The sequence below is a fragment of the Strix aluco genome, chromosome 5, assembly GCF_031877795.1.
Source record: "Strix aluco isolate bStrAlu1 chromosome 5, bStrAlu1.hap1, whole genome shotgun sequence".
NCBI lineage: Eukaryota > Metazoa > Chordata > Aves > Strigiformes > Strigidae > Strix > Strix aluco.
In genome coordinates, this window is record NC_133935.1 from 8,440,741 (window position 1) to 8,468,013 (window position 27,273).

A 27,273-nucleotide genomic window follows, 5' to 3' on the forward strand; every position below is an offset into this window, starting at 1 on the left:
CCTCCTCCGGTCGGTGGGTCCCTGTTGTAACAGAAAGAGCCCTACGTCAGAAACCAATTTCCATAAATTACAGCAGAGCCGGCAAGATGCTCCAGCTGGAAAAATCCAGCAGCAGAAGGATGGCCCCGCTGTTGTGGGCTGGACTTACCTCCCTTGGGCTGTGTGCGCGCACGCGTGTGTGTGGGGTGTATGTCTGTCTGTGTACGTACACACACGCTGCCTGTTCCCAGACAGCAAATCTCTCAGTGACAGGCTGTGCAGTTCAGTGTCACTGCTGGCAGGGATTTGACGCATCTCAGTGAGTCTGTAAATACTGGCAACAACACGGTTCAGCCCTGGAGGTGATGCAGTGCCTTGGTAAATGGGAGAGAGCATCCGCCTCAAGGCTGCTGGCAGGCATGCCCAGTCTCACTTCTGCAGAGTGTCATGCATTTGCAATAGGCTGCACTGAAGGACTTTACCACGTAGCCTGAACAAAATGCTGAAGGCCTTGTTTCTGCTCCCAGCCAGGGCAAATGTATTGGGCCTGACTCCACCCTCATTTTCACCCCTCTCCATCTAGAGCAATTCCCTGAAGTTGCAGAAGCCTAAAATCACTGGCTTGTTGATACCAGTGGACTTGACTCCCTGTTTACACTAAGAGTGTGCTGACATTGCTGCAGTGTGGGATGTCTGGACCAGGGCAGATATTTCTCTTCTCAGGGGAGAGAGGACGTGGCAGAGCTCACTTCTTCAACTTTCTGCCTCCACGTTATCCTGCTTGAAACTATAAGTTTCAACTTGAACTGAAGCTGCTTTATTTTGATCCCTGTTCGCTGGTGAATGCGCTGCCCCAGTAAGCACCCATTCTGACATCGTGTACAGAGGAGGAAACCAGAGTTTTACTCAGCTGTGAAGCTGAGGACAGCATCACCTTTCTGTAAATATCACCTGGGGGTGAAAGAGCTTTCATGTATGACATAGAAGGAATAGCAACAACAGACTAAAAAATTTACAGCAAAAGGAAGCTTTCTGTTGCTCCTTTTTTTTTTTTTTTTCCAGCTTAGTAGCATGTAACATTCCAACATTACTAATACCAATTATTTCTATGTTCTAGATTGCATATAAAAATATAACACTGAGTTTTCAATGTTAGGAAGTAAATCCAATGGTCCATGTTCAAAGATGAGTCCAGTCAGCCACTGTGAGACCTCAGTGTAGTCACAGAAACTACACAAAATTTGGCCTCAGTGCAAAGCAAACCGTGGTGTTTACCTTCTACTCCCTGCTGATCATCACAGTGTTAGCATTTCTCTTGGGATCTTTGGTCCTCAGATGTTAGAAGAGAGGTTGGTCATTTTTAGAGTCATTCTAAAATTTGAAGAGGTTAAGCTTTTTGTTCCCAATATGCTAACTGCTTTACACAAGGTGTCAATGGTTCCCACAGCACCAATTTGCAGAACCAGATTTGGCAGAAATGGGAGTAGAAATATATTCTAACTGCTTTACACTACAAGGCCAAACTCCAACATCATAATGCAGGCAGAGTCTCATCAAGAGCTCGGCAGAGCTGTTTTCAACTGTCCTTGTCCCTCTGCAAGCCGAATTAAGAGAAGAGTTTAAATAATAGATATTCCTGGGAACACTGTGTTCCTACCGTCTTGTTTTCTTGCGTCTAGGTTGCTATGATTGCTGATTTACATACACTTTGACTTCTTGTGGCCTCATTGAGTATCCTCTCAGTCTTGTTATTGAGTCCTTTAACCATCCCCATAAACCAGTAATGAATCATGCACGTCTGCTCTCACACAGGGCCAAGAGGCCCTTTTTCCATCCTGTTCTTCTTAAACAGAGCCCATTTACTCAGTAGGTTAGATGCTTTCAGGTTTTTTGCAGAATGGATGCTCTTAAAGTTTTTCTAATGGAGAACCAGACCACAGTGCAGCAAATTTAGGTTTATTCCCAGTAGCTATGCCTTTCCCAGTCATCTTTTGTAGGCCCTGGAAACCAGTGTATGACTCACCAACAGCCTGTGTTAGAAAAATAAAGCTGATTTAGATAAAAACATCCATACACAACCCCATACACACTGAGAAATTATTTTCCTTCTTTGATCCAGTCACATACAATAATCATAACCCGTTATACCTCACTATTCTCTACCCTTAATACAGAAATTCTTACAGGATGTGTAACAGTGCTATTCAGACAATGGAAAAACTACTCCACCTCCACAGAAGATAAATGCCTTTCTCCCTGCTCCTGTTATCAGCTTGGCCTTCTAGATCAAGCAGTTATAGATCAGTGAGAGCTCTGGGGCAAAAGATTCCAGCTTCTAACTACAAATCCACAGCACTGTATCTGTATTCATGACTGTTGGTCCCTGGTCTTGGCCCCGTCCACGTCAGAGAAATGCTGAAGTGTTCAGAATATATTTCTGAGGAAAGGCACTCAAAAGCAACATTTCCCTGTAGTCAGTTTGCCCAGTGAAGAAACTGGAGAGGGTCAATATTCCAGCCAGCTCTTCTGTTGTTGAAGAAATTTATGATCAGTACCTGGAGTGGTGAAGGGGAGAAATGGACTCCTTTGCTGAAGTAAGTAACTCCCAGATTAAAGAATATGAGATAAAGTAAAGATTTTACCTCCCTCTGCCAGGAACATTAAGGAGTATCCCAGCTGTTTGAGGAGCTGCTCTGTTGAAGGCTTTCACTGGTTTGACTTTAAATTTCACATGCTGAGTTTCTTTCACCACAGATTTTCTTTGTATCTGACTTCTGGGAAGCTTTACCTAACCTAATCAGTCCTCTTTAAAATATTCTCCTGCTACTTTTGAAACTTCTTGTACTTGTTCCCTTCTTAGAGACTTCTCTTTGGCTTTGAATTTTTCTCTCTTTCAACAATTTGGAAACTATTATTTTGTCCTCTTGTAGAGCCAACACAGTGCAGGTGGGAGGGTGGATTGTAGATAAAGAGATTTACATTTCTCTTGTGTCAAGCTAGACTGTTACAGAGCTCAACAAAAGCCCCCACATAATATAACCAGCCCAGAGGTCGCTTCGACATTACACCACTTTCTAAGGCAGTTTGGTAGAGCAAGCTTCAAGTGGTTGTAAAGTGCCACTGGGTGTAGCAACTATGTCAAGGCCAGGAGATTCTTTATAGTGGCCCAGTGCAGGGTCACTATGAGATGACTTTCTGCTCATCCTCTTGCATTCTCACAGTCTGTGCACAGTCTGTGGATGCACAGATGGTGCAGAGGAGGGACAAGAGGACAAACTCAGGCAAATTATGCATGTTTCTCTCTCCCATTCCATCTCTGACAAAAATTATTTGGAAAAAAAGCTTCCTCTGCTTTGAATTCCCTCCAGTTTGTCTATTTGTATAATAAAATAATTTCCTATTCTTCAAATAATAAGTGACAGGTTACAGTATTTATATCTGTGAATATGTCTGGCAAGATTCCATCAAACAAATGTCATCTCAGATGCACATAACATTTTAGCTCAGCTGCTGGACAGCAAAGTAATGTCAGTCAGAAAGTAGAATAGTTTGTTTAGTTAGGTAATTTAGGGTCAAGTCTCTGTAGCCATCTGCCATAGGGGCTAGATTTATGAAAACACTGTGGCAAACCTGGAACAGTGTTGCCCAATATGAATTCCCCCTCCTGTATAAATATTGTTTGTGATGATTTGTGTCCTGTCTGTATTGATTTCACTGCTTGAGCTACGCTGCATACAAACGGGCCTTTTCTGTTTGGTTAGAATAGTTAGCATTGCCACAGAACAGTTGCTGATCATTCTGCAAACTATTCCAGTTGCAGATCCTCCTGGAAACTGTGCTAGGGCACACGGAAAATAAGAAAGTGATTGGTGACAGCCAACATGACTTCACTAAAGTCAATTTGTGACTGGCTAATTTGGTGGCCTTCTATGACAGGGTTATAGCACTGGTGGGTAAGGGAAGAGCAACTGACATCATCTACCTGGACCTGTGCAAAGCATTTGACACTGTGCCACACAACATCCTTGTCTCTAAATTGGAGACACATGGATTTGATGGATGGACCACTCGGTGGATAAGGAACTGGCTGGATGGTCACACTCAAAGAGTTGTGATCAACGGCTCCATGTCCAAGTGCAGAGCAGTGACGAGTGGCATTCCTCAGGGGTCGGTGTTGGACCAGTGCTGTTTAACATCTTTGTTGGTGACACAGACAGTGGGATCGAGCGCACCCTCAGCAAATTTGCTGATGACACCAAGCTGTGTGGTGCGGTCGACACGCTGGAGGGAAGGGATGTGCCATCCAGAGGGACCTGGACAGGCTGGAGAGGTGGCACCATGCAAACCTCATGGAGTTCAACAAGGCCAAGTGCAAGGTCCTGCACATGGGTCGGGGCAATCCCAAGCACAAATACAGGCTGGGTGATGAGTGGATTGAGAGCAGCCCTGCAGAGAAGGACTTGGTAGTATTAATGGATGGAAAACTGACTATGAGCCAGCAATGTGCGCTCGCAAACCAGAAAGCCAACTGTGTCCTGGACTGCAGAGAAGTGTGGCCAGCAGTCCAAGGGAGGGGATTCTCCCCCTCTATTCTGGTCTTGTGAGACCCTACCTCCAGTGTTGTGTCCAGCTCTGGGGCCCCCAACACAAGAAGGACATGGGCCTGCTCAAGTGGGTCCAGAGGAGGCCACAAAGATCATCAGGGAGCTGGAGCACCTCCCCTGTGAGGACAGGCTGAGAGACTTGGAGTTGTTCAGCCTGGAGAAGAGAAGGCTCTGGGAAGACCTTATAGCAGCCTTCCAGTACTTAAAGGGGGCTACTGGAAAGATGGGAAGGGACCCTTTATCAGGGAGTGTAGGGATAGGATGAGGGGTAACAGTTTTAAACTCAAAGATGGTAGATTTAGATTAGATATAAGGAAGAAATTCTTTATTGTGAGAGTGGTGAGACACTGGCACAGGTTGCCCAGAGAAGCTGTGGCTGCCCCCTCCCTGGCAGTGCTCAAGGCCAGGTTGGATGGGGCTTTGAGCAACCTGGGCTAGTGGACGGTGTCCCTGCCTGTGGGACTAGATGAGCTTTAAGGTCCCTTCCAACCCAAACCATTCTGTGTTTCTATGATTCTGTTATCATGCGGCAGGCAATACAAAATTCCCCCTTCCATTACATGGCTGCATGAATGACACTACATGGCTTTGGCTTTGTTTTCAAAAGGGGAAAGAATATTCACTTTTATTAGAATGCTAATGGACATAGAAATGGCAGCTATCTTATGCTAGAGATTCTCGGTGCTCATGAAGATATTTAAAGTAGAGAATAATTTGTGGAAGGAATATGCTTACTAATAAAAGTGTGCAAGAGTTTGATATGAACGATAGTTGTGTATGTAAGACCAATAACACAGTACTTGGAAATGTGCAGTCTCAAAGGTGTCTCCTCTGTGTGTCTCTGGGTAGTTGCTTTCATTTCACTGTCCTTTCACTTCCTATCCACAGGGAGAACAGTATTTCCATTATCCACTTAGCTTGAGGCTAAGAATGCACTTGTCCCTAACACAGACAATTTTTTGAAAGTCTCTATATCCTGCCATAATAATAATGAAAATTTTACACCATTAAGGCTCCTTTCAGAGGATGTCCTCAAAGATGAATACTCAAACAGTACACCCAGTACTGCTAAGTTGCCTCGAAAAGATTAATTTGGTGCACATATGTGTGGGGTTATTACTAAAAGCACTTACAGAGTCTTGACAGGGTGCTTTGAGTGGCTGTCTATGGGCCTCTGTCAAAATCTTTTTTTTTTTTTTTTGATAAAACAACAACAGAAGCAAAGAAATGAGACAACCACTTATACACTTTTTGCCTGTGCTTAGACAGCTGTAGAATCAGGGCAGCTCTCATATTGCTCAAAATGAAGCCCAGATGTAATCCTCAGAAGGTAAAGGATCTCTCTGTTGACTGTCCTTGCCTTCAATTTCCTTTCCTTTGGGGACAGTTTTAATTTTAGAGTCCTCCAACAGACACTGAGGAAAACTTTCCTATCAGCACTTGCTAGGTGTACTGCGATGTTTCTTGACATGTTTGTAAATGGCTTGCTTTGCATCTTAAAGCAACTGAGAGCAGCCAAATTCTTCATCAGTCAGCAGTATAACTTGTTGAAACCAATTATAATCACTTTAACCAGGTATATTTGTCAGTATACACAGTCTAAGCCATGTGCCTGTAGCACATGTAGCATATTTGTACCTGTAGCTTGTTTCTGCCTGCTGCAATGTGATGCTCTGTGAGCACCTTGACTGGAGCAGTTCTACTGTAGCAGGGCTACCCAGATGCTCCCACTCAGTTCTGGGGGGAGTCAACCACTCTAAAGGGTGTTGCAGCCCACCTATGCTCTCTTGTTCAGGCAGACTTTTATTTAGAAATACAGCAATTCAAGCATCAGTGCTTGCTGGCTAAATCTTTAAAGATATCCTCCTGTTGTGGATGGTTCTTCAGGAACACCACCTGAGTCCTGCTTAGTGAATCAGCACCTTTTCCACATTGTGTTTCCTTCTTGTTGGTAGGTGCAAACACTGGGTTCATCCCATGTAAAACAGTCAAACCCAAGCCCTGAAAACAGGTTTTCACATCTCTCATGCTTTTCTGTGGTACCTGATCATTTTGGCTCAGCCTTAAACCTGAGGTCTGTTGAATCTGTGATGGTCCTTATACAACCTTCTCCTGTTCTTTATTCTCTCAAACAGCCTCAAGTTGCAGCAGGGGAGATTTATATTGGATATTAGGAAAAAATCTCTTCACCGAAAGGGTTATCAAACATTGGAACAGGCTGCCCAGGGAAGTGGTTGAGTCACTATTCCTGGAAGTATTGCAAAGACATGTAGACATGGTGCTTAGGGGCATGGTTTAGTGGTGGACTTGGCAGTGTTAGGTTTACAATTGGACTTGACGATCTTAAAGGTCTTTTCCAACCTAAACAGTTTTATGAATCTATGATTCTGTGTCTTCTGATCCCTGTCTCCATTTGGCTCTTTGAGTCACCTTCTTCTCATCAAGGTCTTCCCTCCTATCATCCACTCCCTGATGCCTAGTAGGAGTCCCTGGGACACAAGAGAGCTCATGTTCCCATGCTCAGCTGATGGCAGTCATGAAGAGAAAGTTCCAAAAGAAGTCTCCACACACTCCAGCAAGTCTGTGCTGGAGCACATTCTGTACTGAACAAATATTTCAGGTTTTAGTTGCCAACTATGTCTCTGCTAAGGATGTTAAATACATCTTTAAAATAATGTTTGTAAGAGCCAAAAATCGGAAAGTTTTCATTCAGCTCATAAAAAGGGATACATCAAAGCCAAGAAGGACACCCTGACAAACTCCCTCCACAGCAGAGAGGCCTTAGGTCTTTTCAACAAAAGGTTTGCTATAAAATGTTTTTTTCTTAAGCTGGACAAAATATTCTTGTGCTGTCATTTATAGAAGCAATTGGGCTGTTCAAACTGAATTCTGTGTTTCTTGCCCCTTCTCTCCCCTGTAGGACAAGAATAACTCCACCTGAGACTGATATCCAGCATGGATATTTTCTGCTCAAACAATTCAGGATTTTATGATGCAATCACCAGCACAGTAGTACTGCTAGTACAGAAGCAGCTTTATCTACACAATGCACATACAGTGACAGGAAGACAGAGGGACGTGTTATCACCCCAAGGATTTGATGGACAGCAATGATGGTTTAACAATGTCATTTTATTTTAAATTATAAATACTGGGTTCCTTTGGTTTCTTAGCCTTTACGCTGCATTCATACACTGTATCACCCAGTTGTTCTTTGCATTCTTGATGTCTAGGCTTTGGCATGATTTGAGTGACAACTGAGATTATCTCATGATCTCCTGAATCCAGCAACCAAGATTTTAATAAAAATAGCAAAAAAAAATCAAAACTGAGATTCAGCTATGGGAAACGGCAAAACAGCTCTTTGTAGTAGGGCAGTCCCATGGGTATGCATAGCAGAGTGCAGACTGTCAAGCACTGACTAGCTACAGGGTGGAGCTTCTGAGGTCAGACCATTCTGTGGCATTGATATTATTATTTGCAAATACTTGGAAAAGCATATTGATGTTGAAAGCATCTTCAGTGATCACACAAGCTGCAAGCGATGCACTTATGGTGTCAGTTCTGCTGCATTCCTGACCTTTCTCCCCCTCCTATCATTGGATGCTAAATACATCAAACACTGTTAGTTGTCCAAAATTTTAAGGATACATTGTAATTTGAATTCATAAAGGAATGACAAGTGTCCCAAGTGGCCTTTGAAGCAGAAAGAGAGTGATTGAGATGTGTAGAAAATGAGAGGAGTGGCTGAGAGGGAGTGGGTGAAGGCCTACAAGAAGCAAGTGTATGATGTCCACCAAAATTATGGTGGGGTGGGGGTTTTGGAGGCTGGGGATCATCCTGTTCTGCATGTAAAGGCTTGGGCTCGTGGAGAGAAATGTAGAGATACCTGCTTTCCTGGGAGGCTACTTCTGACAGAAACTTTGCAAACATGAAAGCCCTATTCAGGGGACTGGCAGGACTATTGATGGCCTGACACATGGAGCACCATGATTTCTCCCAGCATCCAAGTCCTAACCTGTAACGTGCTGTCCTGGTTTCGGCTGGGAGAGAGTTAATTTTCTTCTGTAGCTGGTACAGTGTTGTGTTTTGGATTTAGTAGGAGAATAATGTTGATAACATACAGATGTTTTCACTTGTTGCTAAGTAGTGTTTAGAGTAAGTCAAGGAATTTTCAGCTTCTCATGCCCTGCCAGCAAGAAGGCTGAAGGGGCACAAGAATTTGGGAGAGCACACAGACAGGACAGCTAGCCCAAACTGGCTATACATGCCCAGTATATAAACTGGGGGGAGTTGGCTGGGTGGGGTGGATCGCTGCTCAGGGACTGGCACCCGGCCAGCGGATGGTGAGCAATTGCACTGTGCATCACTTGTCTTTCTCGGGTTTTATTTCACTTTTTTTTGGTATTTTCTTTTTCATTATTTTTTTTTTCAATTATTAAACTATTCTTATCTCAACCCATGAGCTTTACTTGTTTCCGATTCTCAAGTGAGCAAGCGGCTGCACGGTGTTTAGTTGCTGGCTGGGGATAAACCATGAGACATGCCCCTTGTCAAGAGATGAAGAAGTAGAAGTGAAGACAGATGCTGCATATGGAGCAAAGATACAACAGGGTGTGGTCATGGGGAACCTGAGAAAGAGAGAGAACCGAGAGTGTCTAAACGGAGAGACAGCAAGTAGCACAGATTACATATGGGCACTTTCAGCCCTCAAGAAGTAACCCTAAGATGATGACAGAGCTCTTGACAACCCATATTCTTATTAAAGTTTCATGTACTGTTGAGTTAACAATGCCTGAAGCAATTCCTCCTCTAGGTATCTCTTCATGTGTAAGAACAGCTAAGCAGGCAAAAATTAACTGCCCCAAACAAAAATTTTTCTAAAGTAAAGCTTAAAGTGGAAAATGCTGCAAGACCCCAAATTGAGTGCTTCAGGGCTTATACATGCTTTATCCAGAATAGAAATTGCAGTTGGAATTTCATACTGTACCATGATTCAAAATCACTCTGAGCATAGACAAAAATGTAATCTCAGAATTCAGAATAAAAAAAATGTAAGCAATCTAAACCTGTTACTCCGTGAGAAAAGCATAGAGTTGAAATGGGATGTTCTGGTCTGTTGTGCAATGATACTATCCAAAACTTTGCCTTTATTAAAATTTACATGAAAATATATCAAATGGGAAAGAATACAGTACAGCAAGAAAAGATACCATATTGGTAGTGAGAAAAAAAATTTTCTGTAGAAAATGTCAGGACTATTAAGAGATTTCTCTGAAGAGGGTTTTTTTGTCCTGTTAGAAAATTGGTCTATCCATTTTTCAAACAGTCCTGGTACTAATGAACTGTTTGTAACCACAGATGAGTATTAAAAAAACTTACCTTCTACAAGTTACATTACTAAATAAACAACAACCTCCTACCCGTCCATCAGAAGGTAATAGAGACCAACAGCAGGGAGCATAAGCCATCCCTGTCTGTCTGTAGTTTAATAATAATTTGTGCCGACTGTTTTGCTTGACTTTCTTAAATAATGCCATTAAATGTTTCTGTTTTAAAATAAGGTACATCCAAAAAAAGGAAGCAAATGTGGAGGATAAATAATTCTGATGATATATCTTCTATGCAAACAGTTTACCAGTGTGCTCTGTATAATGACTTCCCACAGATTTTGAGCTGTGGAATAGAATCCACTTTGCATAATCTTTTGCCTGTATTGGTAAACTGTGTATCAGGATAGTTATCATCTTAATTTTTCCAAGAAAAGTTGTAACTGAAACTCAAGGACAAATGTGTCATTTGAACTGCATCAGCAATTCAGATTCATGGCCTTATGTTCTAAAACTCTGCTTGTATCAAAGCAAGAAACCAGTCTGAGATGACTATTGAAGCAGGACACTTTCTTCTTAATCTCAGGCAGCTAATATTTGTTATACCCTGAGTTTCTTTTTATCCAGTTGTAGCTCACCTCTGCTGGAAAAAGGGGAGCAGGGAGGGAGGCTATTTCTGTGCAGGAACAAGCCCACATTTTTCAAGCCTGTCATTTTGATCTCTGAATCCATAGTGCATTTTAAAGAGGAAGCCAGGTATTTTACTAAAAAAGAAATTTCCACCTTTGTTTAGAGCTAGACTGCCCTCTGGTAGAAATGAAGGCCTGACACCCTCACAAAAAGATTGCTGGGTTGTAAAACAGGGTCTCATTCTTCCATATGGGGAAGGGCTTGATTTCTTCCTCCAGCAGCCAAGTTGCAAAAGCAAAAACGTGGCAATCATCTTTACTCACCTCATGTCAGGAGACATCCAGTCCCTTTCAGCTGACAAAAAGGGGTAGGAGGAACCCCACTCAACTGGTGAAGGGGGAATTACATTCCCTTTTGCATCTTTTGCACTTCTTGCCAGGTATAGAGCAGAACTTTCAGAGGACCGGAGCATCCACAGCTCCTTGTAGCTTTGAGTGTCCCAAATCCTTTGAAAATTGTATCTTAAATTAATGTTTTCTTTCACTAGCTAGAAGGTGTTAAACAGCATGCTCTGTTATCAGAACTCAAGGACAGCCTTGGGATACTCCTGCACATTACTCAGAGAAGACCTGGAGGAGTGTGAAAGGGTGTGAAGAACTGTGCCTACCTGCTCTTGAGCTACAACAGGTTCATGAGAAGACAAGAAGTATAGCTCTGCTTTTAGTGAAGGAGGATGGACAGAGGTATCCCACCATCTTCCAAGATCACATCTCTACACTATAATCCAAATACTGAGTCTGCAGAGGGACAGGTGATACCTGCATTCTCCCTCTGTATACATTTCCTCTGTTCTGAGCCTACTTCAGTGCTCTGCTTGCAAACATACAACTCCTCAGTTCTTTGCCTGGTTACAACTCCTCATGCTACACAGACCTCTTGTTTCCTGTGAACTGCTAACTTGGCACTGCCCTGACACCCCTATTCTAAATGCCTGAAGTAAGATCTTTGTTCATAAAGTCTTAACCATGTTCCCCATTCTTCCTTACAAAAATACTTCTTTTTCCCTCCCACTGTCATGTGGCAGTCAAGCCTTTTACCTGTTACAAGCATAGATCTCTTCAGAGAGACCCTCTTTATGATAACACTGTCAAACCGCTTCATTGCTGTCACTTGCTGAGCAAGTGTGACTTAATATGTCCCAACTCATTCCCAAGCCAGACTAAAGCTTGAAGTGAGCCCCCCAGGTCAGCAGTAAGGATGGAGGTATGTGGTGGAGCTACTGCAGGGAGGACATCAGAATTCTTTTGGCTGGGGCTGGTTATAAGCCCTACACCTCAGCCTGCTCACAAGCAGGAAAAGGGGGTAGATGGTCCTGTACAATATCCAGGAACCTCTGATTTAAAAATGTACAATTACTCACGAAAAAGGTTTGCAGAGGAAGACACTGGCAAAAAGCATGGCTTTCTCCTATGGAAATGCTGCTTCTGTTGTACTGTTCCCCAAGAGCTGTGCTGGTTTAAAACAGAGGCATAACAGGAGCACGTCTTCTGGGGGAGGTTGTCAATAATCTTTATTACAGAATCACAGAATCATCTAGGTTGGAAAAGACCTTGAAGATCATCCAGTCCAACCATTAACCTAACATTGACAGTTCCCATCTACACCATATCCCTCAGCACTATGTTGACTCTACTCTTGAACACCTCCAGGGATGGGGACTCCACCACCTCCCTGGGCAGCCCATTCCAATACCTAACAACCCCTTCTGTAAAGAAATACTTCCTAATATCCAGTCTAAACCTTCCCCGGCGCAACTTGAGGCCATTCCCTCTTGTCCTATCACTTGTTACTTGGTTAAAGAGACTCATCCCCAGCTCTCTGCAACGGCCTTTCAGGGAGTTGTAGAGGGTGATGAGGTCTCCCCTCAGCCTCCTCTTCTCCAGACTAAACAACCCCAGTTCCCTCAGCCACTCCTTATAAGACCTGTCCTCCAGACCCTTCACCAGCTTCATTGCCCTTCTCTGGACACGCTCGAGTCATTCAATGTCGTTTTTGTAGTGAGGGGCCCAAAACTGAACACAGGAATCGAGGTGCGGCCTCACCAGTGCCGAGTACAGGGGTAAGATCCCTTCCCTGTCCCTGCTGGCCACGCTATTTCTGATACAAGCCAGGATGCCACTGGCCTTCTTGGCCACCTGGGCACACTGCTGGCTCCTGTTCAGCCGGCTATTATTATTGGATGATGCTGCTGTGTAACTTGTTCTGTCTGTGCCAAGAGCTGGGGGTGAACTTTCTATCCCATGACACAATTACCTGTATGCTCCCACCTGTCTGAGTCCCCTGTATACAGTGCCCCAAATTCCATAAACTTCAGTGTATGTTCAACTCCTATACAGGGTGCTCTTGCTGTGCCTTATTGCAGTGCCCTATTGTCTTCTGCTTTGTGTCTAGTGTGATCCCCTACCATTTTTTCATCAGCTCCTGGCAGAATGCAACTATTCTTCCTCAAGGTAAGTCTCCATGCTGTCTCCTGATAATGGGGATGAGGACTGGGGCAAGACCATGCCCAGTAGTCCTTCAGTGCAAGTTCAAGTGGGCTGAACTGAACACAATGTGATTGCAGGGTGGTTCTTGCTGTTTGGAGGCTATAGCTGTCCAAAGAGAAAGACAGTTCAGTTTTCTGTTCTTGGACAGGTGTGCTTCTCTGTCTTTCTTTGACTCAGCTAATTCCTGCAGAGCAGAGGCTGACAGCGATGTCAGTGCTCAGCTCTGAGCACTAAATGTATGCTTTTGCATAATGGAGAGGATGGTGGCCTTAGGCTCAAGAAGTTGTCTACTACACATCCAAGCTGACTGCAGAAGAATTTCTGTCCTGCTCAATCAAGTCTCTGCCCCTATACCTCAAGTTCAACAACTGGCTCCCCATGGTCCAAAATAATGCTTTTGTTTCTCACACAGTGTTTTACTTCTGCCTGGCAGCTCCATCATCATGTTGTTCTAGCCTTTGGTTCGTGACAAATCTTTTCAAAACATAATACTCCTACCCTGCAGCCCCTCTTCCACTGCTCCCACCATGACCTCACTGCGTATGTCTCCAGCACTTGCCCGAGAGTACAAAGTGCTTGAGTTCCAGCTGTCTTACTTATCTGTCACTTCACTCCTGAGCAATGGCACCCGTGAACAGTCCAGTTGCTCAAATATAGGATACCTGAGCAATAACCTCCAGCAACAAACTCTGCCAATTTAATCTGACATCCTCCAAACAGCTGCTTTGCTGAGCGATTAGAAGCGCAGCTCCCTGCTTCTCTGCCTTATGTTTATCTGCTTTCCAACACCTGATCACGTTTAATCTTGCGGATCTTCTGTGGGCTAGGCCTGGGATATTAAGAGCACGTGTCCTTCTCCCTCTGTGACAACAGATGTGAAACTCCTTACAGCTAAAGATGCAAATATCCATGACTTCCACACTCAAACAACTTATCTTCATAGTAGTTTACGTGCTGCAACAACCAATTCCCATAAATAGTGACATATAAATACCAGCAGGGAAAGAACAGGAGGAGAATCCAAAACTAACAATTTTCAACAAGCTGGCTGCAGTCACTCAAACACTGGTGTGATGACTTTATAGCTTTTTGTACAACTTTACAGTGGTGAATGTAACAGGATGAAATTAAGGAAAGGCAGAATATCAGGCAAACACAGATAAAGAGAAATAAGGTAGTCTTCCGGAGGCTTGTAATGAAATCCTCACTAAGAGAAACTTTGAATTATGTTGAGCAAAACACTGGGAAATCTGCTGTGGGAGCAGTAAGTAGGTAGGACTGCTTAAAGTTATTTTTTCTGTTGTTCCTTCCACCTTTTTTGATATAACTGCCTTCTAGCAGAGTTCTCACTGGAATACTTAGCAGGAGGGGAAACTAGTCTTTGACACTACTATGTTCACAGTATAGTGTGAGGTGGCCATCAAAGCACCTCAGATGACTGGGACAGCAAGGGATCACCTGTCTAGAATTAACAACATCCCATCATGCCAAGGACAAGAGGATTTCATAATTCACTGGAGACATGATCCTCAGTTAGCTGGCTCCTGGATGTCAGTTGTGTACATGCATCCTCTCAGGAGCAAGAAGTGAGGTGAAAGGGAGAGAGGATGTCTTGAGAAACCCAAGTAGAGTGTTGACAGCTGTGTAACACATACTAGCAGAAAGCATGCCACAAACCACAGAGTGAGCCTCTTCTGCAGCCTCATGACCACAGTCTTGCCTTCTGTCTGCATCTCTTCTTCCCCCTGGGCCTAAATCTAGATTTATGGCTTTCCCCTCAGCTCTCCTTGCTGAAGACAGATGTGCTGTGTAGCTTTGATCAGTTTTCACAGCAGTCTGATACAATTCCCTGATCAAAGAATGATTATTTCAATCCAGGCTGGAGGAACATGAACTCCTTACTAGAGAACATTTGCAGAGAAGGAATCAAGACCTCCTGCCCTCACAGGCAGTATTGGCAAATCAATCCTAAACAAAATATACCCTTAAGAGGCTACTGGCACACAATAGTTCTTAGTCCTAAAGCTTTCTGAAGCCCTTTCTTATTTCCCGTTTAAAGGCAAACAAACCCTGACACTCAATCAGAAGTGATGGAACTTCAACTTCTAATCACTGTCAAAAATCTGCTCTGAAATTCACATGGCAGCCTGGTAAAACATTTTCTCTGGTGGCCCCAAGCTGAGCAGTCATTTGTGCTAGGCAGACAGAAATGCAGATCAGGGAGTCCAGTAACCCTCCCCAGAAAAGCTGAAATAATAATCATCAACACAAAGTGCTTGAAACATCTTCCGAGAGCAAATGACCTTTAACAAGCACCCAAGAGAACGGCCATTCTGAAAACCACACACATCTCAGTCTAGTTTTGTGTTTCTAGGGGAAGGCAGAAATACAGATTTTTTTTTGAGTGAGACTTGTTTTGCATTTACAAAATAAAGAAACTAGCCTGCTGGGGGTATTCTGATGTTTTACACTAATTTATTATGTTTCTGACTTGTGAAGTCAGCATTTACCCATGAACAGAAGGAAAAAATATATTATTTGAAGAGGGGTTCAGTAACAACCAAGCCAAGATGGCCTGAGGAATACTGAAAAAGTCCTAATGATCACTTACTCAGGGATCACTGAAAACACACATTAGACAAGCAAAAATTGGTTGTTCATGCTATGGCCCAGCCTGAGCATGCTGCCAAAAGTGAAAGCAGTAAAGACTATACTCAGCTGTGTTCCCACAGAAGCTTTATTGAGTATGTAGATACATGAGCCATCAGTTGTCTGTAAGCAGAAGGATCAGGTCTTTTCCATGGCAATTTCCTCTTTTGATACGAGTTTTAGAGAATTGGGATGAGCTGTCCTATTGCACCAAGAGAAACATACCTTGTGTTTCCAGAGGTCACTTTCTGGTGGAAATATCAGCATTTGCTTTATAGGTTCTTTTTTACATTTTCAACTGTGTATTGTAATGAGGACAGCTTTAACCATTGAACAGAAGTCCATCTTACTGCAATAGTGACTCTACCTAGGCTTCTAGGTACATAACAATAGGACTCTGGAATCAGAAGAGCTATACAGCTTGATCCAAGGTCTTCTCCACTCCACCCTGGGAAAAGGAAGCCAAATCAAGATTTTATGCTGCAGTAACCTGTTTCAGTTTGACTTGAGTCACATATAGGTGATTTTTCAGGTCTTTGCCCCAGCAGCCTTCAGAACAGCCTAGACCAATGTGTTTCTGAAGTCAAAGAAGAAAAAGAAGTATTTTGGCCTCTCATCTAGGGTAAAATACAGAAGACATGGAACATATGGACAATATTAGTCAAACCCTTTACCAGCTCAAATATTCCCATAATCCTACAAGAATAAAATTATTATTATAATTAAGGGCTAATTTAAGGAATGTACAATATTTACAGCCATTAAAACTACACAGAGGATACTAAGTAATAGGAGAACAAAGTAAAGGGAAGTAAGGACAGAGCTAGGAGGAGGTTCCCAGACTCCTTCCTATTGTACATAACTGAGGAGTACATCCATTTCCTCTGATGCCTTAAGTAGCAAATGCCATTCAGGGCCTACCTAGATGTTCTCTTGATAACCTCTCTTCAGGAACTCATCTTTAGCACAAGGTTAGAGATTCTATCTTGTTCCACATAAAGTCTATTGTAGCTTAAAAACAGAACTTATAGCAGCCAATGGGCCTGTCTCCCAGCTTAGCAGGAGTCAATAATGCCCTCTGTTCCCATGGATGTGGGAATTAGTCACAAGCAGACAGTCGTCTTGGACTATGTGACCAGATCTCAGAAGAGTAGAGTGCTTTCTGTAATATCAGAACAAGGCAAATTCATTCCTCAGGCCAGTTTACTTCAGTTCAGGTATGAGCTGAGACCAACTAATGTCCGTTCCTAAGTTTTCATCCTCAAGACCAGGAAAGCTGATATCTAGAAGGATTTTGCTCAGACTGTCATTCATTGTGTCCAGGATAAGGCCCTCCATGAGAGATCGGTTTTCAGTAAAACCAGAGGATGGCAGTTCAACAGACGATTGCTTAGTAGACTCATGAACAAAAGCTGGAGAGCTTGTGAGGGGGGCATGCACCATGTCACTGGATTCTGTATTGAGCAGTTCCCGAGGGGACTCAAAGAGGGGATTTTTAAGGGGTGTGCTGTTAAAACCCAGCAAGTCCTGGTTCTCCCGGAGGGGCGTGAACGGCAGCTGAAGGGTTCTCACTGGACTGAAGTCCAGCTCGTGACTTCCCTTTGCTAAGGGTGCAGACTTCCAGGGGTCAAGGCCCCCTAATGGCGGGCTGGTAGTTGCTGAGACTTTGCTGGGAGTGGAAGAAACTGGTAATTTGCTGAACATCTCCTTGACTGGGGTTTTAAAGGGCCCCTCTTCACCCTGCGAGCAGTTGAGCTGTGATACATTCTCAAGAGGCTGCCCTTCCTGCAGGAAGGGGCGGTCTGCCCCTAACCGAAAAGGGTCAAAGCCGTTGCTTTCTGGCAGAACAAGGACAGGCTCTTCTGAGCAAGGCAGTGCTAGGCGTTGTTTCCTTCTGGATCTGCCTATTTCCCGCCTTTCCCTCCTCTTTATAACTAACGTGTCAGGAACACCCTTAGGTGGTGACTTCAGGATGGTGAATTGTTTCTTCTCCTTTGTGGATGCGACTGGGAGGAACAAGCCTGGCTCTTCCTTTACCATTAGGGTTGAGGCAAATGGGGTCAGCCAGTCATCCAGCTGAGAGCTTTCTTCCTCCTTTATACAGACACTCTCAGGGAAAGAAGCTGATTCCTCACCAGGCTGGGAGCTGCTCTCCTTTAGGGAATGGGTTGAGGAAAATAAACCTTCATCACATTGACTCTCCTCCTTGACAGTGGCCATGGGTAAAGAGGATGATTCTTCTGCAGAGAGTGACATCTACAAAGAAACACAAGTGACATGTCATCAGCAAGCAAGCATTTAACCTACCCAATATCCAAAGGACAGTGGAAGGAAGAAAAGACTGGCACTTAAGGACGGCAGAACAGGTAAGAGGAGGATTTTCAGAAAGCAGTAACTGTAACAACAGTCAGAGATTGATCTCTGCGTGAAGTTGATACAAAGGAGCCTGAAGATCACATCGGAAGGATTTTAGCTACATGACTGAAAGTCATGCCCTTCAGAGCACTTCTGCTGTAAGGAACTTCTAGGAGTACAGGCAGAAGGAGAGCTGAATATTTCTGGAAAAGTGTAATCCCTTTGATTCTTCCTTACACTACCTACATGTGAAATAACAAAGTGAATGAGGACAGATTTCCCAGAAACCAAGGAAAAAGAGAAAAATTGAGGTTATCAAACGAAAAAGAGCACAGGGAAAAGATAAATCACATCAGGAGAGAACATAAAGCAGCAGGCACACAAAGGAAAATAGGATTATGGTTAGACAGGATGGAAGAAGTTAAAGCTTTACAATGTCTAAGCATCCAAGAGCAGTCAGTGAGATGCCAGGAGAATGACCTGTTTAATAGCTGTTTTGCTTGAGCCCAGAATAACTGGGAACTCCACAGAATTAGCAGACAGCAGGTACTGAAAACCTCTGGGAAGAGACTACATGCAAATAAATGCCTTTCAAAAGAAGTTCCCTATGTTACGTGTCTCTTCAGAGCTATCAAAAATCTGAACGTTTTAGAGGCAGAACAAAGTCATTTCTCCCATTTCTTCATGTCCAAGCAATAGGGAAAAATTGTCTTGACCAAATCATAGGGCCCTCTCCTCTAGTGAATTACAGTAACATCCTTAGAGCAAGTCAGCTAGCAGGTAATAGTCACCCTAGAGACAGAAAAGGACAGCAAGGATTGTCACTGGCTAGTTCCTTAATATGAGCTTAGAGTTTTAGAGCACCTAATAAAGATGCATGAAGGAACCATATGAAGAACAGTGTCCATAGAAGGCAAGAGCTATAGAAAAGAAAAGACACAACCAAACAAAAATCCCCAAACGAAAACACCACCCACTCCCTCCCCCAAAAGAACGAAAAAAAAAAAAAAAAAAGACCCTCAGAAAACAAGAAACAAGAATCCAACCTTTGGAGCAATGCGCACACGCTTATTGCTCCGGAAAGTCTCTGAGCTGCTGAGGGATGCTCCCTGTGCCATGGATAGGGGAACCTTCATAGAAGGCTGCAAGACAAGAGGCTGACTCAAAGGAAACTGGATCGGAACCAGGTAGGAGTTGATGCGAGGAAGCAAAGGCTTCATCTTTCGGCCTGGAAGGGAAAAGAATGGACTTGCTAGCCTCTTACCCTTCCTCTACTACCTCTTGAAACCCAGCCATGTGCTAGGAAGTCCCTTCTAAACACCCCAAAATAAACATCCGATCAGAGATAGGCTCACTTGTCTTCGCTGCTAATTTTGAGGATACAAATCCTAAGCCAGAAGGCCTGATGAACAAGAAAAATAGTTCTTCATACAGATCTTAGCCCTCAGGATGGGGCAAGCTCTGCTCTCACTCCATTTGAGTACCCAGTCCCCTCCATCTCCCCATCACATCCTCTCTGACACAACAATACTGCCTTCGCCTCCAAACCTGACAGTAGGAAGCTTAAAAGCTGGCAAACAATTTCCACTTTTATTCCTAAGGAATCTGAGAGGGCCCCAGGTTTATGGGACTGATTTTCTTTGGCCCAGGCTGATGTAGACACTCACGTGCATTTTGAGGTTCAGTTTTGCTGCTGCTGTTGCTTCCCATGTTCTTCTGGGTATCTGGAGGATATCTCTTCTGCTGCTGCAGTCATTGTGAAATAAGAGAGAAGGAGGAAAGAAAGAGATTTAAAGAGAAGAATCCATCTTTAGTCTGCTGCCTCACTCAGAACTGCTAATCCAGAAGCCTGTGCTGTGCTAATACAGAGAGAGCAGCAGTTAGCACTCAGCACTCACACCAGCTCTATCACTGTGCCACTTGTTGTTTTGCAGCCATGCCATCTCAAAGCCAGCTGCCAACCAAAAGCTGCGTAGAAAGAGATGGCATGACAGAGCTGCTCCAGCTGCGGACTCTACTGCAGAAGTGACCTGGTTTCAGTGTCCTCAGTGCCTGAGGAAAGGTGAATAGGATAGCTTTATTGTATACTGGATCTCTATACAAACCATAGACCAGATATGTTCAAGTGGAATAGCAGAGGCAACAGAAGAATCAGAAGTCTAAGCAGATGGAAAGAAGGCCAGAGCTGCAGTTGTGACAGAAAAGTGTTTGACTGGCTGCTTGCAAATCTGTCCTTGTTAAAACTGCTGAATGCAAGAGAGACAGCAAACAGGTTCATCCTTCTGAGAGTCGCAATGCAGCTGGGTTCCAAAATGGAAAAGGAGCACAGGGAGATCTTATTCTCTCTGGATCTGAGCCCCAGAACAGATCGGGACTGCTGCCACGGAGATGAGGATTTTACCAGAAATCTGTGCCTGGGCTTGTTCTCTGAAGCCTGCTGGTGCCCATTGCAGCCTACTTCGGCAGCAGACTTCTAGTTGCTCAAAGCTGTACAGCTCTACCAGCTGTAGAGAGATATCATCTGAAGGCAATTAATCCCTGGCTCAAATCCTTTCCCCAGAAAGAGTGCGCATGGAGCTGTATGACTAGGTGCAGCAGTGACCTAGTCCCCCTCCCTGAGCCTCTTCTCCTTTCCTTCAGTGACTGGCAAGAGGAGAATGGAAGCCCAAGCCCCAGGCCGGAGGATAAGTCTTACTGATTCAAAGTGCTCAGGCGATGTTGGTGACCCCAAGTCCAGTGGCTGGTGGCAGCAAGGCATTGAGAGAGAGAAAAATAAGATGAAGTTATCAACCAAAAGGGGAACAAACTTGTAAAGTCTGAGCAAACAAGTCAATCTGCCCACCCACTGCAGAAAACACAGAATAGTCTAAACAACCTATACCAGGCTCACAAGATCTGTTTCTCCCACAAAAAGGTACTTCTGAAAATACCTAGCTGGGATAGGGCAATTGGATCCTATGACTGTCTAATCAAACAGCATAACAACTCCTGCTTGACTTCAGTGGAAAACTTCTCACTAGGAATTCGGAAATTCCTAGTGAGAAGGAAAGAAGTTGAACAAACTCGCTATTACATTTGGCACACCACCTGAAGAATAAACACATCCCACAGAAGCTCCAGTTCATATGCACAGCCACAGCACCTTCTCTTTCAAATACAGAGCTTGTCTACTTGTCAAGAGAAGTGTCTGAATCCAGCTTCTACAAAAAGGCTGATGTCAAAGCAGCTTAAATTTCCTGTTAAAATAAGGTGCATCTGGCTAGTGTGGCATTTAGGAACTGGATAGCCTGTCCCATTTTCTTTGCATGAGGCACTCACCTTAAATACCTGGTCCAATGTTAGGCAACGGTTTGCATCAGGGTGAATAGTCCAGAATGAGATTTTACCATTAGCAGATGTCTCACGGACAAACATATCATGAAGAGACAGGTTATGCCGGATGGAGTTCTGCAGAGAAAGGAGTGAAGGGGAGGTTGAAAAGTAGTGTTGTTTTCAGCACAGCAATGCCTACCTCAGACATGACTGCCCTGACAGAGGGGTTACATTCCAAAGTGTAGACAACATGGACCTTCATATTGACTGCATACTCAGCCAACCCTGTCATCAGTCTCTTATTCTATTTACTCTTGAAATCCCTATTCTTACTCCAGTGAATATATACTGTCATCTTCCCGAAGTAGAATCCGAAAAGGGGTACAAGAAGTGGGACAAGAAACATCTGGAATGAGAGGGTATTTGGGGTGTGGTTCTTAAATTAATTTCCATCTTGCTCTGCAGGCTGGGGAACAACTTTTCATTGTCATCCAGAAGGCTTATAATTTCACCCCGTGGCCCCCAGCAACTTGAGGGCCTGCTTGTTACCTTCCAACCTGGCTTAGCCACATGCTTAAAATACGGGAAATGATCCTCAATCCAGGTATAGATGTCCTTTAGAGTCATACGCTTCTTCTCAGTGCTGTTGATGGCAAACTGGATCATGGCCATGTAGGAGTAAGGAGGTCGTTCTGATACTGAATCCTGCCATGAGGAGGAGGCGGCAGTGGTAGAAATAGCAGCAGCAGCAGAATCTTCTTCAGTCTGAGAGACAGAAGGAATGATACATGAGTGCTCAAAGTTGACAAAAAGAGCCACGGAACATCCCTGGATCCTCCAGGTTCTGCTACTCAGGTCAGTAAATGCCAAACCCAGGTTACTTAGAGATAGTGATGTCTAGTTCTTGCAGGTCTTCTGATCCACATGGATTACTTCCCTACCAAAAGTTTTAGCACATGCTCTGTTGTCTTCTCCTACTTACCTTGATTGTTTCCTGCAGAGGCATCTGGTTCTCTTTTTCCGTGTCTTGCTTCACAGAACAGGGACTTAGCCCATCAGATCTCATCTTCCCCAGCCACTGGATGTTAGTTAGACTATTGTCCAACACAGAGCTCATTGTCTCGCCACTGCCTGTTGGGATAACAAGCCCATAGCTCTGCTTACTCACAAGTAACCCTCTTCCCCCCTCATCTCGAGTGCCAGAACAAAGGCACTAGTCACACTTCTAAAAGAGGTGTCCCTGTCTCAAGATAGGGGCAAGGTGGTATTGCAATGCTAATGTTTCTTGTGGAAGGAATTCAACCCTGAATTCCTGATTTCATGTGAATCTGCCCAATTTATGAAAAAAGCTGCAGCCTTAAAAACAAACATTCAAACCAGACTATGGCTCTCAACCAAAATAGGACAATGTTGATCCAGTACTTCAAGTATTTTTAGCTAGAGGATGAATCTAGCAAGCAGAGGCCGAGGAAGGTGGTGACAAACTCCAACTGGAATACCTATCACAAGACCCAGTCAGAAACTCAGATATCTCCAGGTTTTTGAACTGCAGCCATGAAAACTAACACTGTTTTGTTATTCCTGGCGAGGCTGGTTGTAGTGATGCAGCTATTGCAGTCATCTATGGGTTCCTGTCAGGCAGTACCATGCCGTGGGATAAGATTTACTAGAGTCCCAAAGCTACATAGCTATTTTAAGTTGCAAATACAAATTTGATCTGAGCAGTGTTTCAAAGTAAAATCCATCCCCTTCTAACCTTTATTCAGCAGCTTCATGAAACAGCCAAGGAGGAAACAGACTTGCCACTTAGTTATTAAAGGATGTGAATCATCTCTTTTTCAAAGCTCTAGGCCTGTATGCTTTGTCACTGGTTAGGGTACTCTATGTTAGTCTTGAATTCAGCCACAACCCTTTTGCTAAATGAAACTTAGTCTTTTGTTCTTCTAGACTTGATTTCCTCAAGCCAGCCCTTTTTTTCCCAGCACTAAAATTTTGCTATACAGCTTCATATGTCATCTCTTCCACCACAAATATATTCAACAAGATCCTTCAGTTTTCACTACATATCCACAGCTGTGTTATTAGAATCAGATCCATAGCTATTTTTGTAATTAACGGAATAGTCTTCATTACTGCGTACTGAGATCCAAGTACTACACTCATTGGCCCACTTTCATATCTCTTTGTCTATCTGTCAGGACCAAAAAAAAAAGAAAAAAAGGGTAAAGATTACATACTGTTGGTCTCCTGTTCTTGTCCAGCCACAGAATCAATTCCCGAATGCCAGAGCATCTTCCCTCCTGCAAGACCAGGTGTCTGTGTAACATTCTTCTCTCTTTCTTGATCATCTGCAGTCTTGGCTGCTGTACTGGGTTTCTTCTCTGATGGAAGATGCTGCGATGGCGTTGGACCTGCTGAACGGGATGTGCCCCCGCTGCTAATGAGAATGAACTTGTTGGGCCCATTGTTGCCACATTCTTTTCCTTTTGCTGTCAGTGCCTCTATGATGCTCTGGATATCAGCATTTGTAGGGATGGCCACCACTTGCGTATTGGGCATGGTAGGATGGTCAATTATCTTTATTCCTGCTGGGAATGTCTGCAGGCCACAGTCTGTTTTGTCTCTGGGTTGGCTGTTGTGTTGCTTCTCCTGGCTGTGCTCCTGCTTAGGAGTCTTTTCATCTTGACCACTGTCCTCATCTCTTGTTGAAGTACTGGATGCATTCTTCTGTGGGAGGGTCAGTTTCCGTCTTTTGAGAATTAAGGGCCTGCGAGGGCTGGTCCTCATTATTGATCTATACAGTCACTCTCCATTGAAAGGGACAAGAATAAATCCTGCAAAACAAAAGATACAGCATAAGAGTGCAGAGGGCAGGAGCAGCTTGGAAAGGTGCAGCAAATCACCACAGGCCTCCCACAGAGGACACATTCTCAGGAATTGCTACAACACTAGAAACAAGGAAGGAAAAATTAAAAAATGAAAGCATTTAATAAGGTTGACAAGGCCATTGGAAAATAGTACTGTAGCTCCTTTATCCCCACCTTGTGTAAGCAGGACAAGAGAGATATTTCCAGAGTAGATAATTTGCATCACAAGTTGGGAGCCACAGAGTACATAATAATGAGGGAAGTATGTATATGTGCTTTACAGAAAGGGAAACTAGGACTTAAGTGACTTCACCAGAATCAGACAGCAAGCTGGAGGGAGAGGAGAGAAGCTAGAGCATAGAAGTATCAGTCCTAATTCTTGTATCCTATTGCCGTAACTAGCAGATCACACGACCTGAGAGAAAAGGGAAATTAACAGATGGTTTCAGATTTGGGAAGCAGAGATTGTCCCAAACACTAGAAAGGCACACAATAAATGCAGCATTTAGGTGCTTTAAACTAAATGTAAAGTAAATGCTTTAGTCATTCCTTCTGTAGCTTTGTCAAGAACCAGATAAATTCATCATTAGGCAGCATGAAATTTAAATGTCAAACTTTTGGACAACGATTTAGATTATAAAGCAGAAAGCAAAGGAGAAAAATCAGAGATACCGCTTGCAGTGTGTCCCTTCTGAAACCATCACTTATAAGATATCATGCCATACAAGAATTAGGGGGAAGGCAAACTATAGCAGGGCAAGAATACACAAATTGTACTTATTGTTTATCATTAGGGATGGCAGGAGGAACAGAAACAAATAAAAAGAGGCCTTTTGCATTGGTAGATTTGACTAGGCCAGCTAGTAAACAAGAAGATTCTCTGCAGGTATCACCTACATCGATACAAACCGGAAGGAGTCCAGCAGATAGAGAACTGAGTCGAGCCCCTACGTGCGAGGAGCAGGCGGCCCTGCGACCAGGGGCTGTCCAGCGGCGAGGCCACCGGCAGAAGCGTTCAGCATTACACCGGGACTGCAGCACCCAGGTGCACACATGGCCCTTCGCGATCTGCTCCGCTCCCTTAAAGAGAGATCCCCGTGAACAGCGATGAAAGAGAAGCCTTTAGCCAGCCCCCCAGAGGCTGCGTTCCCTGTAGGAGTCGGCCGCTTCCCAAGAGGGCCTCGAAGTGCTGCCACCGGTACAGGCCTCGGGGCAACTCCGTGCACGCACGGCCTCAGGGGTTCCAAGGGGGGCGGCACAGAAAGGCTCCTCTCTCCTTCCTCACCCGCTCTGACCCCAGTCCCACCGCGCTCGCCGCTAGCCCGGCTGCTCCCCCAGAGCCCCTCCGCCCCGGCCCGGGCCGGGCCTAGACACTTCCCTCCCCCAGCCGCCCTCCGCTCCTAGCGCAGCTCTCCGGAGGACGCCAGCCCCTGCCTCCAACGGGGAGGCACCGGGAGGCTGCGGCGGGTGCCGGGCGCGGGTCGCGACTCACCACCTCCCCGGCCGGGCAAGGGGTACGGCGGGAGGCGACACCGCCAGCGCTTCCGGGCTCCGCCGCCACTCGCGGCAGAGAGCGTTTCCCGGTTTGAATTTGGCGCCCGGCGACGCGTTGGCGTCACGTGCCTGCCTGGGCCAATGAGATGGGGCGGGGGCGGGGCGGGGCAGATCGGACCAATCGGCTGCGGCGGCGGGGGATACGGATGTGCCGGCAGCCCCTCCCACCGGCGGGGCTCAACCGCGGCCTGTGGGCTCTGTCCTGGGAGAGCCGCTCGCATCCCGGCGGGGGCAGCCCCCGGAGCTTCCCTCAGCTGCCTCGCCTCGGGCCGAGAGCTCTGCCCGGTCACCAGTCCCCCGTGAGGAGCCGTGGAGTGCCGCTGTTGAGCGGGTGTTAGGGTTGTGTCCGGCTCGGGGGGCTGGCGGGGCTCGCTCAGTAACCAGCCAGGCTGCTGCCGTCTTGTGCGTTTGGTAAGGGAAGGCATTTCTCGGAAAATGTGCTCTTTAAGAGTCCTGATCTGTCCTAATCCGTGTTTGAACGGGAAATTAAATTCAACATCATTTCGCTTAACTTACTATTCACTTAGCCACTTTATGTAAGAGATGTAGAATACAGGAGGGAAATGCCAAGTATGTTTTGCATTGAAAAACTTTAAAATCCTGAAATTAAAAAATATAAGTAATTAGCAACTAGAAACTGAAAGACTCTGGTTATCTTGGCGTCACACACCAGTTTTATGGATTAAATTAAAAAAACCAAGTTTTTCAGACTTTGAATTCCTAAACCATTCTTTGACTCGACTAGGTATTGAGCTAATGTGAAATTGTTTTTGTGATAGCTGACTTGACATAGCTGCTTCAGTAGGTCAGCTACTCCCATACCAATTTTTTTTCTTCTCCCAGTGGTTTGAATTTCCTTAAAGTTTTAGTGACCAAGCCTATTTAAATATAGTTTGTTCTGTATTTCAGTATTTTAGTCAGGCCTTATCATAAATGGGTGTCTTTCAAATTACTTCTAAAATATTCTTATGAAGATAAATATCTATGTGAGTTTGCCTGTCTTATGTATTTAAAAAATGCATTTTCATAAGAAACTATTTTTTCTAATAATGTTGAGTCTTGCCCAAAGGTCAGTTCAGAACTCCTGCAGCTGGGACATTTGTTTTGTTTGTGTCTCTGTCTCCTCCGATGTATTTCGCTATCAGCTTCGGAGAGTTTATCTATTCTGCTCTGCATTTCTAAATCTACCTGAAATTCAACAGAAGGTTCAAAACCTGCTGGTAGGAAAAAGTCTGTATAGAGATGTGTAAGCTGTACTGTTACATAAATGTTTTACTTCTGCTAAATGCTAGATTTGAGGTTTCCAAACAAGTTTGTCTTCAAGTCCATTTATTTGTCTTCTACAGGTTTAAGAGCACTTTGGCATCTCCCTGGGGTGCTTTCCTCTTTGTCCAATTGGCTCTAGCAAGCATCATGAGGTTTTTCAGTGGTTTTACCATATCTTTTG

The 27,273-nt window shown here is 44.4% G+C and overlaps 1 protein-coding gene across 1 annotated transcript; it reads right to left on the minus strand.

Annotated features, from left to right (window-relative positions):
- Window positions 1–16,941: 16,941 nt before the first annotated feature.
- Window positions 16,942–24,192, minus strand: FOXM1 (forkhead box M1). The gene is made up of 8 exons (XM_074825796.1): window positions 23,643–24,192; window positions 22,388–22,536; window positions 21,955–22,170; window positions 21,412–21,540; window positions 20,789–20,833; window positions 19,761–19,839; window positions 19,140–19,321; window positions 16,942–17,994 (listed from the first exon to the last, which is right to left on the minus strand). Exons 1-8 carry the CDS (start codon window positions 24,190–24,192, stop codon window positions 16,942–16,944), a joined length of 2,403 nt encoding a protein of 800 aa, XP_074681897.1.
- Between the last annotated feature and the right edge of the window lie 3,081 nt (window positions 24,193–27,273).

What these genes read in the sequence shown, in the direction of transcription:
- FOXM1 (XM_074825796.1), bottom strand. Translation starts at nt 24,192, where the DNA reads ATGAGGACCAGCCCTCGCAGGCCCTTAATTCTCAAAAGACGGAAACTG. An exon ending in CTCTGCAGGAAACAATCAAG is followed by an intron (nt 22,171 to 22,387) that starts GTAAGTAGGAGA and finishes TCTGTCTCTCAG; the next exon opens with ACTGAAGAAGATTCTGCTGC. An exon ending in GTGTGCGCATTGCTCCAAAG is followed by an intron (nt 17,995 to 19,139) that starts GTTGGATTCTTG and finishes GTTTCTTTGTAG; the next exon opens with ATGTCACTCTCTGCAGAAGA.